Source organism: Pleurodeles waltl, chromosome 12 (assembly GCF_031143425.1).
Source record: "Pleurodeles waltl isolate 20211129_DDA chromosome 12, aPleWal1.hap1.20221129, whole genome shotgun sequence".
NCBI lineage: Eukaryota > Metazoa > Chordata > Amphibia > Caudata > Salamandridae > Pleurodeles > Pleurodeles waltl.
In genome coordinates this window covers 19,846,472-19,861,747 of record NC_090451.1, presented here as the reverse complement: position 1 = coordinate 19,861,747, position 15,276 = coordinate 19,846,472, and the positions used below count along the sequence as shown (strand labels likewise).

Here is a 15,276-nt window from a genome sequence, read left to right as displayed (position 1 = left end):
CTAAGATATAGAAGGTGCACGATGTACCCAGAGACTGTCCTCTTTACTCCACCAACGGTCTCACACTACCAGGATGTTAGAAACGTTTGAAAAGCAAGAGCCCTCTAATCCTGGAAGGTGCGAGGTACGTAACAACTCAAACCTTTAAACCAGCCCTTCCTTGGATCAGCCTCGATACTATGTCTCACTCCACCTACAGCCATCAGAACCTCTCACACACGTGACTTCTAGGAACATCAAAAAATCATCTGTTTCTTCAAAATCTAAATAGCTAATGATCTATTTCTCCACCATGAAGTTATCGCACAAGCATCTGCATGTTCAGTGCTGTTATCCAGCCACGTACAGTATAACTCCCTATTCCATGTAATGTGCCTCGATGCCTCACGGAGAGGCAGGGCTGTGTGAAACTGAGACACATAAACAGAAGAGAAATAAGAAGATGTCCCAGGGTGAACTGTAAACAGTCATCTTTCAGAGGGGCACTGAGCCAGTAAGACGTCCTGACACAAAGAAAGGGTACTCAGTGACGTGGCAGCCAGGCAGGGCTCCTTGGGTGAGGCCACCCCAAGTGTCAGAGGATTTACTTCAATATCAAGATGCGACTATGACTGGGTCTGAAGAAGCCACTGCTTTACCGAGGAGGTTCCCCCTGAAGCTCCTAAAATGCCAGAATGGAGCAGCTGTAAATGAAGGAGAATAAGGGGAAAAACTCAAGACGGCCTGCGACAAGAGCTCTGCTCCTCTGGGTGTTCTGGATGTTAGTGTGGGACTGCTGTCTCCCTGTGAGTGTTGTGTTCAGAGTGCTGCAGGAAAGTGCCATCTTTTTGGCATGGTTACCTCCATTTGCCTGATGTCAGTGTGTTTAGACTGTTCACTGGGATCTTGCTAACCAGGACCCCAGTGACAGTGCTCTCGCCCCTAAATTTAGTTGTTTATTACTTTTTACACCCACAATTGGCCTACTGGTGCACCCCTGTAAGTTCCTAGTATATGGTACCTAGGTACCCAGGGCATTGGTACACCAGGGGTCTCCCATGGGCTGTAGCATATATTGTGTCATCCAGGGGGGCCAATGCAAACTGTGTCTGCAGGCCTGCCATTGCACTTGAAACATTATAAGTCACCCCTCTAGTGAGACCTTCAGCCCAAGGGCAGGGTGCATGTCTCTAAGTTTGAGGGGGCCCCTGCATCAGCAAGGTACCTCTACAGACCCCAGGCCAATTCCTTCGGGGAAGTCATCTTAAGGTATGTAGTGTACAGTGGTCAGTACAAGTGGTCCAACTACATGACAGCTACTCCGTACCTAGGCATGTTTGCTATCAAACCATGCAATGGAACCATGCAACTACACTAATTCCAGTGATAGTTGCAAGATCCCCTGTACTCTGGGGGTTCCCTAGGTGATCCCCCAGTTCTGCCTGTGCAGCGTTACAGGGTCCAGCTGCCAGCCCACGCTGCTACTGACCCCAGACACTGTTCTGCCCTCCTGCTGATGAGCCACACCCAGGCCGGAGGAGCACAACAAAGGATTTCCTGCAAGGGAGGGATGTGACCACCTCCACCTGTGTATTATGGGTCTAAGGGCTGGGGTGGGGTGGACTCTGAGCGCCACCAGACTGCTTCGAAGGGCACTCTTGGTGCCCCCCCTGCATAATCCAGTTTGCACCAGTTCAGGAGCCCCTGGTTCCCACTCCGGAGTGAAACTGCACAGAGGACAGAGGAGTGACCACCCCCCAGGGCAGCACTTCCCCTAGAGAGGTGCCCCGAGCCCTGCCAGGTGGCCACTTGATTCTGCCATCTTGAAAACAAGAAGTGCAGACGCCCCTGGGAGCATCTGGTTGGTTAGGCCAGGCATGTGAGGTCCCTGACCCCCTGATAGGTAGGTCACTGCAGAGAGTGAACAACCACCTGTCAGAGTTATTTAAGGGCTCCCTCGCGGATGAGTCCTTAGATTTGGCGAGCAAGACTGAACACTCTGCAAAACATCTTCTGCTCCTGGCCTCTATAACTCCTGCTGGTCTGCTTTTGAACCAAAACATGCCTGCTTCTGGTGGGAAGGCTCTCACTGTAACATTTGTTTCTCCGGATCCTGCAAGAATTCTGCAACATCCGTGGCTGTGCATCCTCCAGGGTCACAAGGACTCCGTTTGCACCAGGAAGCAAGAGGGAATCTTCCTTGGAGTGAAGGAGTCACTCCCCTGCACCCCCAGAGTGCTGCCTCACTCTGGGGGTGTGGGTGTAGGCCGCTGGCTCAGTTTATGGTGTACACCTATGGTGTGGCACCCTATACTGAGTCCACCTTATACTGGGAGCCTTCCCACCAGAAGCAGTCTTGTTTGGTTCCCAAGCAGACCAGCAGCAGTTCCAGAGGCCAGGAGCAGATTATGTTTTGCAGAGTTCCTTGGACGAATCTGAGGACCCACCTGTGAGGGAGCCACTAAGTAACCCTAAAAGAGGGGGTGGTCACTCTCTGAAGTGACCCACCTATCAGAGGGGGTCAGGGATATAATCAACCTGGCCTACCAGTCAGATGCTCCCAGGGGCCTCTGCCCATCTTGTTTCCATGATGGCAGAATGAGGTGGCCACCTGGTAGAGCTTTGTGCACCTTCGTAGTGGAGTGGTCACTCCCCTGTCCTTTGTGTAGTTTTGCACCAGAGTGGGAACCAGGGGTTCCTGAACCATTGCAAACCGAATTATGCAAGAAGGGCACCACATGTGCCCTTCAAAGCAGTCTGGTGGTGCTCCTAGGCTACCCCACCCCAGGGCACCTCATACACAGGGGAAGGCGGTCACACCTCTCCCTTGCAGGAAATCCTTTGTTCTGCCTTCCTCTGCCTGCGCCTGGCTCACAAGCAGGAGGGCAGAGCAGTGTGTGGGGGTCAGCATCAGCGCAGGCTGGCAGCTATACCCTGTAAGGTAGCACAGGCAGAACTGGGGGATCCTCTAAGGAACCTCTAAAGTACATGGTATCATGCAACTAACACTGGAATCGGTGCAGTTGCATGATTCCAACATGTTTGATACCAAACATGCCTAGGTACTAAGAAGCCATTATTTAGTGGGAGCCCTTGTGTTGACCAGTGTCCACTACATACCTTAAGATGGCTTTGGTGTACCAATGCCCTGGGTACCTAAATACCATTTACTAGGGACTTACATAGGTGAACCAGTATGGCAATTGTGGGGTGTAAGGACAACCAAATTGCGATGAGAGAGCACAGTCACTGGGGACTGGTTAGCAGGATCCTAGTGAACTAGTCTAAACATAGTGACATCAGGCAAAAAGTGGGGATAACTATGCTAGAAAGATGGCACCTTCCTACAGCTCTTGGGAGTTGTGTGGCTGCTGCCTCACTCTGGGAGTGTTGGGAGTTGGTGTTTGGCTGCTGCCTCACTCTGGGAGTGTTGGGAGTTGGTGTTTGGCTGCTACCTCACTCTGGGATTGTTGGGAGTTGGTGTTTGGCTGCTACCTCACTCTGGGTGCAATGGGTGTGTGGGTGCTGCCTCACCTTGGGGGTGTTGGTGTTTGCTACTGCCTCACTTTGGGGGTGTGGCTGTTGTATCTCTATGAGAGTTGTTGTAGGGGCACTACCTCACTCGTGAAGTGGTGCGTAGGTGCTCCCTCCTTCAGAGAGTGAGGAGAGTCTGCATGCAATATTCTGTAACTGTGGAAGCTTGGTGGGAGGTGTGTTACTGTCATGCCACTCTGGGTATGTGGCTGCTGTCTGATCCTGGAGGGTTGCAGATCTGAGCGCTACATCCTTTGTTGTAGAATCAAAGAGTGGGCTTTGTATGACTGGGAGAGTTGGTTTGTATCCGCTAGCATCTGTGCGTAAAAGCACTGTGCTCCTGATGTCTCACATGTGGAATGCTGCAGGTCTGTAAGGGATACACATTATGTAGCGGTGGGCTGGGGCTCTGTGTAGGACTGCCTCTCTGTATGAATGCACTCTGTGAATGTTAGTAGTCTGTGTAGAACCTTCTCACACTGTGGAAGCGTTTGAGGGGTCTCCCTGCTCCCACTTTGTCTCTCTGGATGTACTGGGCATCTATGGACAGCTGCCTCTACTTTGAGGTCACCAGAATCACAAAGTGTGTTGCACCGCTTACCTGTGGCACTAGCGTACACCACCCTTGCCAGGGGCAGCTTGTTCTGAAGATCAAGCACCGCTTTACCCATTTTTGTAGAACTGGCATTTTTGGCTTTGTGGCATTCATCAAATACAATCTAGGAAAAGAAGGTTAAGGAGAACAAGGCACAGAGCAAAGGAGAAACAATGAAAACAATGGACCACAAAATGAAGGAGAACCCTGAATACAAAAAAGGGTAGAAATATTGAAAACACTGAAAACTCTATTAATGTGACAAACAATACACTCGTACTGCTGCACAAAAAAGTACATTTTCATCCGAAGGGAAGAGCACAGTTCTACGAGCGGGAGTGGACTGTTCATGTTGTAATTTAGTGTTCTTCAAAGTGGTGCATCTTCAGCTCTTATCTAAACTGGGGCAGGGTTGTGGAGTTAGTGCAGCTTTTCTGAACCAGACTGTCGTCTCTGTGCTGAGGTGCTACGGGTCTGAGGCTGGCCGGCCTCCCAGTGCTCCATAGAGATGCAGTAATGTCCAGACAGCTACTCCTACGCCTGCACCTCCCCTCTACAATTTGTAACCCAACATGCACAACGCCACTCTCCACACCCTCACCACGAGTGAAACATCTCAGAGCCACACAAGGCCAAGGGTCCCAAAGGATACAACTCCATTGAAGTTTTCCCCACACCAGTCCAAGATCTGCTTAATACGGGTCCGGTGCTGCCCTCCAGCCTGGCTCTCGCCGATCAGGGCTGAATAGGTGGCGAAGAGGGCTCCCTCTGAGGTAGCTGTGTTGCCATATTTTATCTACAGATAAAAATAAAGAAGATATGATCAAAGCTCACCCTGCAGAGGTGATGAATTGTTCTGCCAAAACCCATGAATTCCTTACCCTACAGCAGCACTTGCCTGCATCAGTCACTGAGGCAGCCTTCCCCTGCCAAACCTCTCCCTAGAGACCGTGTCACCCGCAGTGGCACTAACAGAGCCATATCCAGCGCACAAGAGTCCTGGTCCGCAACAGCCCCCCTCTACTGACCCCTTCAGACCAGCTTCACTCACCCACTGCTGCCCTATTATAGGGCAGCCCCTCTCTGCCCCCACTCCTGGCAGCTCCCCCTAGGACATCAGTTACCCAACAAGTTCACTTCCTGGCACCGTGGTCCACAGAAGGGTGTGCAGGGTAAGCACAAAATCAAACTTTATCCCTTCAACAACCACAGACACAGCCGGCTGGGTTTAGCCTTCGGGCGCTTCCTTCTTCCATCCCAGTCTGTAGTCTACGGACAGGAGGAGACAAGAGACAGCATCCCAGGTAGACTAATGGGGAAGTCAGTAACCTTCATATAAAGATATCTTGCTAAGTCCGTTGAGTTGTCAAAAAGGGCACAACATGTCACCCCTACAGAGTAGATTATGCACCCAGAGGTGTCATCGATGAACCCAGGATTAGCACGTGCCCCAGAAGTGGAGCCAGTTCACTCCAGGATTCGTTTCTATGCCCAGGGGTGCTGTCCGAGCACCCTAGGTGGCACCAATGCACTCCAAGACTACTCTGTCCCAGAAGTTCCACCGCTGGCCCCAGGAGTAGACTCTCCAACCAGGAATCCAGTAGTGCCTCTCAGGATTAGTTTACACCCCAGAAGTATCACCAGTGCAAACCAGGATTAGTTTACACCCCAGAAGTGTCACCAGTGCAAACCAGGATTAGTTTACACCCCAGAGCTGCCACCAGTGCAAAGCAGGATTAGTTTACACCCCAGAGCTGCCACCAGTGCAAACCAGGATTAGTTTACACCCCAGAGCTGCCACCAGTGCAAAGCAGGATTAGGTTACGCCGCAGAGCTGCCACCAGTGCAAAGAAGGATTAGTTTACGCACCAGAGCTGCCACCAGTGCAAAGCAGGATTAGTTTACGGCCCAGAGCTGCCATCAGTGCAAAGAAGGATTAGTTTACGCACCAGGGCTGCCACCAGTGCAAACTAGGATTAGTTCTTGGCCCAGAAGAGCCACCAGTGCAAACCAGGATTAGTTTACGCACCAGAGCTGCCACCAGTGCGAAGCAGGATTAGTTTATGCACCAGAGCGGCCACCAGTGCAAACCAGGATTAGGTTACGTCCAGAGCTGCCACCAGTGCAAACCAGGATTAGTTTACGCACCAGGGCTGCCACCAGTGCAAACCAGGATTAGGTTACGGCCCAGAAGAGCCACCAGTGCAAACCAGGATTAGTTTACACCCCACAGCTGCCACCAGTGCAAAGCAGGATTAGTTTATGCCACAGAGCTGACACCAGGTCAAACTAGGATTGGTTTACGTCCCAGAGCTGCCACCAGTGCAAACCAGGATTAGGTTACGCCCCAGAGCTGCCACCAGTGCAAAGCAGGATTAGGTTACGCCCCAGAGCTGCCACCAGTGCAAACCAGGATTAGGTTACGCCCCAGAGCTGCCACCAGTGCAAAGCAGGATTAGTTTACAGAGCTGCCACCAGTGCAAAGCAGAATTAGTTTACGGCCCACAGCTGCCACCAGTGCAAACCAGGATTCGTTTACGCCTCAGATGTGCCTCCAGTGCAAACCAGGATTACTCTACATTGGTGGCCCTCAGGATTAGTGCATGTACCAGAAGGTGCTTCCAGTTCACCCCAGGGCGAGTCTGTGCGCCAGGAATGCTGTTGGTGTCCCCAGAATTAGTCCATGTGCTCAGAGGTGCAGTCAATGCACCAAGGATTTATCTGCACCCAAAGTTCTGCCAGTGCTCCACAGAAGGAGTTGATGCCCCTCATTATTAGTCTATGCGCCCAAAGGTGGCACTAATGCACTCAAAGATTATTCTATACCCAGCGATCCCACCAGTGCCCCCAAGAGTAGACTATGAACCCACAGGAGGAGTTAGTGCCCCTCATGACTGGTCTATGCGCCCAAAGGTGGCACCAATGCACTCCAAGATTATTCTGTACCCAGAGATCCCACCAGTGCCCCCAGGAGTAGTCTATGAACCCACAGGAGGAGTTAGTGCCCCTCATGACTGGTCTGTGCGCCCAAAGGTGGCACCAATGCACTCCAAGATTATTCTGTACCCAGAGATCCCACCAGTGCCCCCAGGAGTAGTCTATGCATCCAGAGATCCCACCAGTGCCCCCAGGAGTAGTCTATGCATCCAGAGATCCCACCAGTGTCCCCAGGAGTAGTCTATGCATCCAGAGATCCCACCAGTGCCCCCAGGAGTAGTCTATGCATCCAGAGATCCCACCAGTGCCCCCAGGAGTAGTCTATGCATCCAGAGATCCCACCAGTGCCCCCAGGAGTAGTCTATGAACCCACAGGAGGAGTTAGTGCCCCTCATGACTGGTCTATGCGCCCAAAGGTGGCACCAATGCACTACAAGATTATTCTGTACCCAGAGATCCCACCAGTGCCCCCAGGAGTAATCTATGCATCCAGAGATCCCACCATTGCCCCCAGGAGTAGTCTATGCATCCAGAGATCCCACCAGTGTCCCCAGGAGTAGTCTATGCATCCAGAGATCCCACCAGTGCCCCCAGGAGTAGTCTATGCATCCAGAGATCCCACCAGTGCCCCCAGGAGTAGTCTATGCATCCAGAGATCCCACCAGTGCCCCCAGGAGTAGTCTATGAACCCACAGGAGGAGTTAGTGCCCCTCATGACTGGTCTATGCGCCCAAAGGTGGCACCAATGCACTACAAGATTATTCTGTACCCAGAGATCCCACCAGTGCCCCCAGGAGTAGTCTATGCATCCAGAGATCCCACCAGTGTCCCCAGGAGTAGTCTATGCATCCAGAGATCCCACCAGTGCCCCCAGGAGTAGTCTATGCATCCAGAGATCCCACCAGTGCCCCCAGGAGTAGTCTATGAACCCACAGGAGGAGTTAGTGCCCCTCATGACTGGTCTATGCGCCCAAAGGTGGCACCAATGCACTACAAGATTATTCTGTACCCAGAGATCCCACCAGTGCCCCCAGGAGTAATCTATGCATCCAGAGATCCCACCAGTGCCCCCAGGAGTAGTCTATGCATCCAGAGATCCCACCAGTGTCCCCAGGAGTAGTCTATGCATCCAGAGATCCCACCAGTGCCCCCAGGAGTAGTCTATGCATCCAGAGATCCCACCAGTGCCCCCAGGAGTAGTCTATGCATCCAGAGATCCCACCAGTGCCCCCAGGAGTAGTCTATGAACCCACAGGAGGAGTTAGTGCCCCTCATGACTGGTCTATGCGCCCAAAGGTGGCACCAATGCACTACAAGATTATTCTGTACCCAGAGATCCCACCAGTGCCCCCAGGAGTAATCTATGCATCCAGAGATCCCACCAGTGCCCCCAGGAGAAGTCTATGCATCCAGAGATCCCACCAGTGTCCCCAGGAGTAGTCTATGCATCCAGAGATCCCACCAGTGTCCCCAGGAGTAGTCTATGCATCCAGAGATCCCACCAGTGCCCCCAGGAGTAATCTATGCACCCAGAGATCCCACCAGTGCCCCCAGGAGTAGTCTATGAACCCACAGGAGGAGTTGGTGCCCCTCATGATTAGTCTATGCTGCCAAACGTCCTGTCAGCCGCCCCCACCCCCCAAGTCTATAGTCCAGAGATGCCACCACTGCTTCTCAGAATCACTCAATGCCTCCAGAGGCGCCGCTAGTGCACCCCAGAATAATTTTATATGCCAAGAAGTGGTGCCGGGCCCTTCAAATTACTCCACGCACCCAGAGATCCTGACAGTGCCCCCTAGAATTAAGTCTATATCCCATTGGTGCCTTCAGTGCCCTTAGCATTTGTTTAAAAGTCAAAAGGTGTTTCTAGTGCACCCCAGGATTGGCCCGCACTCAGACATTCTGAAAGAGCAGCGAGATGTGCCATGAGTGCCCCTTATGAATAGCCCATGTGCCCAGGGTGGCACCAGTTCCCTGGTCCCCGAGGATTAGTCAATGAGCAGTGAGGTGCCACCAGTGTACCCCAAGAGTGCCACCAGTGACTCCCAGGATTAGGTGTGAGCCCTGAGGTGCCACCAGTGTACCCCAAGTGCCGCCAGCGCCTCCCAGGATTAGACTATGTACCCAGAGGTGCCACCAGTGTACCCCAAGTGCCGCCAGCGCCTCCCAGGATTACTCTATGTACCCAGAGGTGCCACCAGTGTACCCCAAGTGCTGCTAGCGCCTCCCAGGATTACTCTATGTACCCAGAGGTGCCACCAGTGTACCCCAAGTGCCGCCAGCGCCTCCCAGGATTAGTCTATGTACCCCAAGTGCCGCCAGCGCCTCCCACGATTACTCTATGTACCCCAAGTGCCTCCAGTGCCTCCCAGGATTACTCTATGTACCCAGAGGTGCCACCAGTGTACCCCAAGTGCCGCCAGCGCCTCCCAGGATTAGTCTATGTACCCCAAGTGCCGCCAGCGCCTCCCAGGATTACTCTATGTACCCCAAGTGCCTCCAGCGCCACCCAGGATTAGACCATGTACCCAGAGGTGCCACCAGTGTACCCCAAGTGCCGCCAGCGCCTCCCAGGATTACTCTATGTACCCAGAGGTGCCACCAGTGTACCCCAAGTGCCGCCAGCGCCTCCCAGGATTAGACTATGTACCCAGAGGTGCCACCAGTGTACCCCAAGTGCCGCCAGCGCCTCCCAGGATTACTCTATGTACCCAGAGGTGCCACCAGTGTACCCCAAGTGCCTCCAGCGCCTCCCAGGATTAGACTATGTACCCAGAGGTGCCACCAGTGTACCCCAAGTGCCGCCAGCGCCTCCCAGGATTAGACTATGTACCCAGAGGTGCCACCAGCGTACCCCAAGTGCCTCCAGCGCCTCCCAGGATTACTCTATGTACCCAGAGGTGCCACCTTTGTACCCCAAGTGCCGCCAGCGCCTCCCAGGATTACTCTATGTACCCAGAGGTGCCACCTTTGTACCCCAAGTGCTGCCAGCGCCTCCCAGGATTACTCTATGTACCCAGAGGTGCCACTTTTGTACCCCAAGTGCTGCCAGCGCCTCCCAGGATTACTCTATGTACCCAGAGGTGCCACCAGTGTACCCCAAGTGCCTCCAGCGCCTCCCAGGATTACTCTATGTACCCAGAGGTGCCACCTTTGTACCCCAAGAGTGCCACCAGTGACGCCCAGGATTAGGTGTGAGCCCTGAGGTGCCATCTGCTCTGCCTGGGATTAGTTTACGTGTCATGAGGATGCACAGGATTAGTCTATGCCACCAGACTTCTTGGATTACCTTATTTAGAGCATGGACAGGGATTCCGGCTGCATTAATGTCTTTAAGGTCTCGCTCTGCGTCGTACTTCAGATCATTGGAGACACTGAACCTGCAAAAAAGAGGCATGGCGAAATGAGAGGGGTGCAGAAAGAGAGAGGATCGAGGTGTCCGGGACCCTTGGCATCACTCAATACGCATTGGCATGGTGCTCCCTGGACACAGCAATATGAGAGAGAAGGCACTGAAGCAACCAGTGCCCAGGTTATCACTTAGTGTGCAATCTTTACATGGTGCCTGTAAGGAAATGCCTCCTTGGCATGGTTACCCCTGACTTTTTGCCTTTTGTTGATGCTAAGTTATGATTGAAAGTGTGCTGAGGCCTGCTAACCAGGCCCCAGCACCAGTGTTCTTTCACTAACCTGTACTTTGTCTCCACAATTGGCACACCCTGGCATCCAGGTAAGTCCCATGTAACTGGTACCTCTGGTACCAAGGGCCCTGATGCCAGGGAAGGTCTCTAAGGGCTGCAGCATATCTTATGCCACCCTGGGGACCCTCACTCAGCACAGACACACTGCTTGCCAGCTTGTGTGTGCGAGTGAGGACAAAACGACTAAGTCGACATGGCACTCCCCTCAGAGTGCCATGCCCACCTCACACTGCCTATAGGTATAGATACGTCACCCCTCTAGCAGGCCTTACAGCCCTAAGGCAGGGTGCACTATACCACAGGTGAGGGCATAAGTGCATGAGCACTATGCCCCTACAGTGTCTAAGCAAAACCTTAGACATTGTAAGTGTAGGGTAGCCATAAGTTTGTCAAACATGAACTCCACAGCACCATAATGGCTACACTGAAAACTAGGAAGTTTGGTATCAAATTTCTCAGCACAATAAATGCACACTGATGCCAGTGTACATTTTATTGTAACATACACCCCAGAGGGCACCTTAGAGGTGCCCCCTGAAACCTTAACTGACTACCAGTGTAGGCTGACTAGTTTTAGCAGCCTGCCACACACCAGACATGTTGCTGGCCACATTGGGAGAGTGCCTATGTCACTCTGTGGCTACTAACACAGCCTGTACTGGATGGTGGTGCGTCTCACCTCCCCCTGCAGGAACTGTAACACCTGGCGGTCACCCCCTTTGTTACAGCACCCCAGGGCACTCCAGCTAGTGGAGTTGCCCGCCCCCTCCGGCCACGGCCCCACTTTTGGCGGCAAGGCCGGAGGAGATAATGAGAAAAACAAGGAGGAGTCACTGGCCAGTCAGGACAGCCCCTAAGGTGTCCTGAGCTGAGGTGACTCTGACTTTTAGAAATCCTCCATCATGCAGATGGAGGATTCCCCCAATAGGATTAGGGATGTGCCCCCCTCCCCTCAGGGAGGAGGCACAAAGAGGGTGTAGCCACCCTCAGGGCTAGTAGCCATTGGCTACTAACCCCCCAGACCTAAACACACCCCTAAATCAAGTATTTAGGGGCTCCCAGAACACAGCAAGATAGATTCCTGCAACCTAAGACGAAGAAGGACTGCTGAGCTGAAAAACCTGCAGAGAAGATGGAGACACCAACTGCTTTGGCCCCAGCTCTACCGGCCTGTCTCCCCAATTCTAAAGACACTGCTCCAGCGACGTGTTCCACAGGGTCCAGCAACCTCTGAAGCCTCAGAGGACTACCCTGCATCTAGAAGGACCAAGATCTCCCGAGGACAGCGGCCCTGCTCCACAAAGACTGCAACTTTGCAACAAAGAAGCAACTTTGAAACAACACACGTTTCCCGCCGGACGCGTGAGACTTTGCACTCTGCACCCGACGCCCCCGGCTCGACTTGTGGAGAACTAACACCACAGGGAGGACTCCCCGGCAACTACGAGACCGTGAGTAGCCTGAGTTGACCCCCCTTGTGTAGGAGGCTGGACTGGCTTGTAGTGAGTACCAAGGGGTACTTGCACCTTGCACCAGGCCCAGTTATCCCTTATTAGTGTATAGGGTGTCTAGCAGCTTAGGCTGATAGATAATGGTAGCTTAGCGAAGCAGCTCAGGCTGAACTAGGAGACGTGTGAAGCTACTACAGTACCACTTAGTGTCATATGCACAATATCATAAGAAAACACAATACACAGTTATACTAAAAATAAAGGTACTTTATTTTTATGACAATATGCCAAAGTATCTTAGAGTGTACCCTCAGTAAGAGGATAGGAAATATACACAAGATATATATACACAATAGCAAAAATATGCAGTATAGTCTTAGAAAACAGTGCAAACAATGTATAATTACAATAGGATGCAATGGGGAAACATAGGGATAGGGGCAACACAAACCATATACTCCAAAAGTGGAATGTGAACCACGAATGGACCCCAAACCTATGTGACCTTGTAGAGGGTCGCTGGGACTATTAGAAAATAGTGAGAGTTAGAAAAATAACCCTCCCCAAGACCCTGAAAAGTGAGTGCAAAGTGCACCAAAGTTCCCCTAAGGACAAAATAGTCGTGTTAGAGGGAGAATGCAAGGAAAACACAAATCACCAATGCAACAACGATGGATTCCTGTCTGAAGGTACCTGTGGAACAAGGGGACCAAGTCCAAAAGTCACAAGCAGCTCGGAGATGGGCAGATGCCCAAGAAATGCCAGCGGTTGGTGCAAAGAAGCTCTTACTAGGCTGAAGAACTGTGAATACTGCAGGAACGACAAGGGCTAGAGACTTCCCCTTTGGAGGATGGATCCCCCACGCCTTGGAGAGTCGTGCAGAAGTGTTTTCCCGCCGGATGGACGCCAACAAGCCTTGCTACACGCAAATCGTGCGTTTGGCGTTTTTGGACGCTGCTGGGGCCCAGGAGGGACCAGGAGGTCGCAAATTGGACCTGCAGAGAGAGGGGACGTCGAGCAAGACAAGGAGCCCTCACTGAAGCAGGTAGCACCCGAAGAAGTGCCAGAAACAGGCACTACGAGGATGCGTGAAACGGTGCTCGCCGAAGTTGCACAAAGGAGTCCCACGTCGCCGGAGACCAACTTAGAAAGTCGTGCAATGCAGGTTAGAGTGCCGTGGACCCAGGCTTGGCTGTGCACGAAGGATTTCCGCCGGAAGTGCACAGGGGCCGGAGAAGCTTGCAAAGTCGCGGTTCCCAGCAATGCAGCCCAGCGAGGTGAGGCAAGGACTTACCTCCACCAAACTTGGGCTGAAGAGTCACTGGACTGTGGGGGTCACTTGGACGGTGTCGCTGGATTCGAGGGACCTCGCTCGTCGTGCTGAGAGGAGACCCAAGGGACCGGAAATGCAGCTTTTTGGTGCCTGCGGTTGCAGGGGGAAGATTCCGTCGACCCACGGGAGATTTCTTCGGAGCTTCTGGTGCAGAGAGGAGGCAGACTACTCCCACAGCATGCACAAGCAGGAAAACAGTCGAGAAGGCGGCAGGATCAGCGTTACAGAGTTGCAGTAGTCGTCTTTGCTACTATGTTGCAGGTTTGCAGGCTTCCAGCGCGGTCAGCGGTCGATTCCTTATCAGAAGGTGAAGAGGGAGATGCAGAGGAACTCGGCTGAGCTCATGCATTCGTTATCTAAAGTTTCCCCAGAGACAGAGACCCTAAATAGCCAGAAAAGAGGGTTTGGCTACCTAGGAGAGAGGAAAGGCTATTAACACCTGAAGGAGCCTATCACAAGGAGTCTCTGACGTCACCTGGTGGCACTGGCCACTCAGAGCAGTCCAGTGTGCCAGCAGCACCTCTGTTTCCAAGATGGCAGAGGTCTGGAGCACACTGGAGGAGCTCTGGACACCTCCCAGGGGAGGTGCAGGTCAGGGGAGTGGTCACTCCCCTTTCCTTTGTCCAGTTTCGCGCCAGAGCAGGGGCTAAGGGGTCCCTGAACCGGTGTAGACTGGCTTATGCAGAATTGGGCACATCTGTGCCCAACAAAGCATTTCCAGAGGCTGGGGGAGGCTACTCCTCCCCTGCCTTCACACCATTTTCCAAAGGGAGAGGGTGTCACACCCTCTCTCAGAGGAAGTTCTTTGTTCTGCCATCCTGGGCCAGGCCTGGCTGGACCCCAGGAGGGCAGATGCCTGTCTGAGGGGTTGGCAGCAGCAGCAGCTGCAGAGAAACCCCAGGAAGGGCAGTGTGGCAGTACCAGGGTCTGTGCTACAGACCACTGGGATTATGGAATTGTACCAACAATGCCAGGATGGCATAGAGGGGGCAATTCCATGATCATAGACATGTTACATGGCCATATTCGGAGTTACCATGGTGAAGCTACATATAGGTAGTGACCTATATGTAGTGCACGCGTGTAATGGTGTCCCCGCACTCACAAAGTTCAGTGAATTGGCTCTGAACAATGTGGGGGCACCTTGGCTAGTGCCAGGGTGCCCTCACACTAAGTAACTTTGCACCTAACCTTTACCAGGTAAAGGTTAGACATATAGGTGACTTATAAGTTACTTAAGTGCAGTGTAAAATGGCTGTGAAATAACGTGGACGTTATTTCACTCAGGCTGCAGTGGCAGGCCTGTGTAAGAATTGTCAGAGCTCCCTATGGGTGGCAAAAGAAATGCTGCAGCCCATAGGGATCTCCTGGAACCCCAATACCCTGGGTACCTCAGTACCATATACTAGGGAATTATAAGGGTGTTCCAGTAAGCCAATGTAAATTGGTAAAAATGGTCACTAGCCTGTTAGTGACAATTTAAAAGTAATGAGAGAGCATAACCACTGAGGTTCTGGTTAGCAGAGCCTCAGTGAGACAGTTAGGCACCACACAGGGAACATATACATGCACACCTATGAGCACTGGGGCCCTGTGTGACAGGGTCCCAGTGACACATACATATAGGCCACAAACCTATGAGCACTGGGGTCCTGACTAGCAGGATCCCAGTGACACATAACAACCATACTGAAAACATGGTGTTTTCACTATGAGCACTGAGGCCTAGCTATCAGGATCCCAGTG

The 15,276-nt window shown here is 52.5% G+C and overlaps 1 protein-coding gene across 3 annotated transcripts in view; it reads right to left on the bottom strand.

Moving 5' to 3' along the window:
- The window catches only part of SBNO2 (strawberry notch homolog 2), a 542,051-nt gene that overhangs the window by 284,496 nt on the left and 242,279 nt on the right, over positions 1-15,276 (bottom strand). For all 3 annotated transcript variants that reach the window (XM_069216340.1, XM_069216341.1, XM_069216342.1), the window contains 3 exons: positions 10,335-10,425; positions 4,761-4,904; positions 4,115-4,232 (listed from right to left, as the gene is read on the bottom strand). In XM_069216340.1, the coding sequence (XP_069072441.1) occupies positions 4,115-4,232; positions 4,761-4,904; positions 10,335-10,425 (353 nt within the window). The remainder of the gene's footprint in view (positions 1-4,114; positions 4,233-4,760; positions 4,905-10,334; positions 10,426-15,276) is intronic.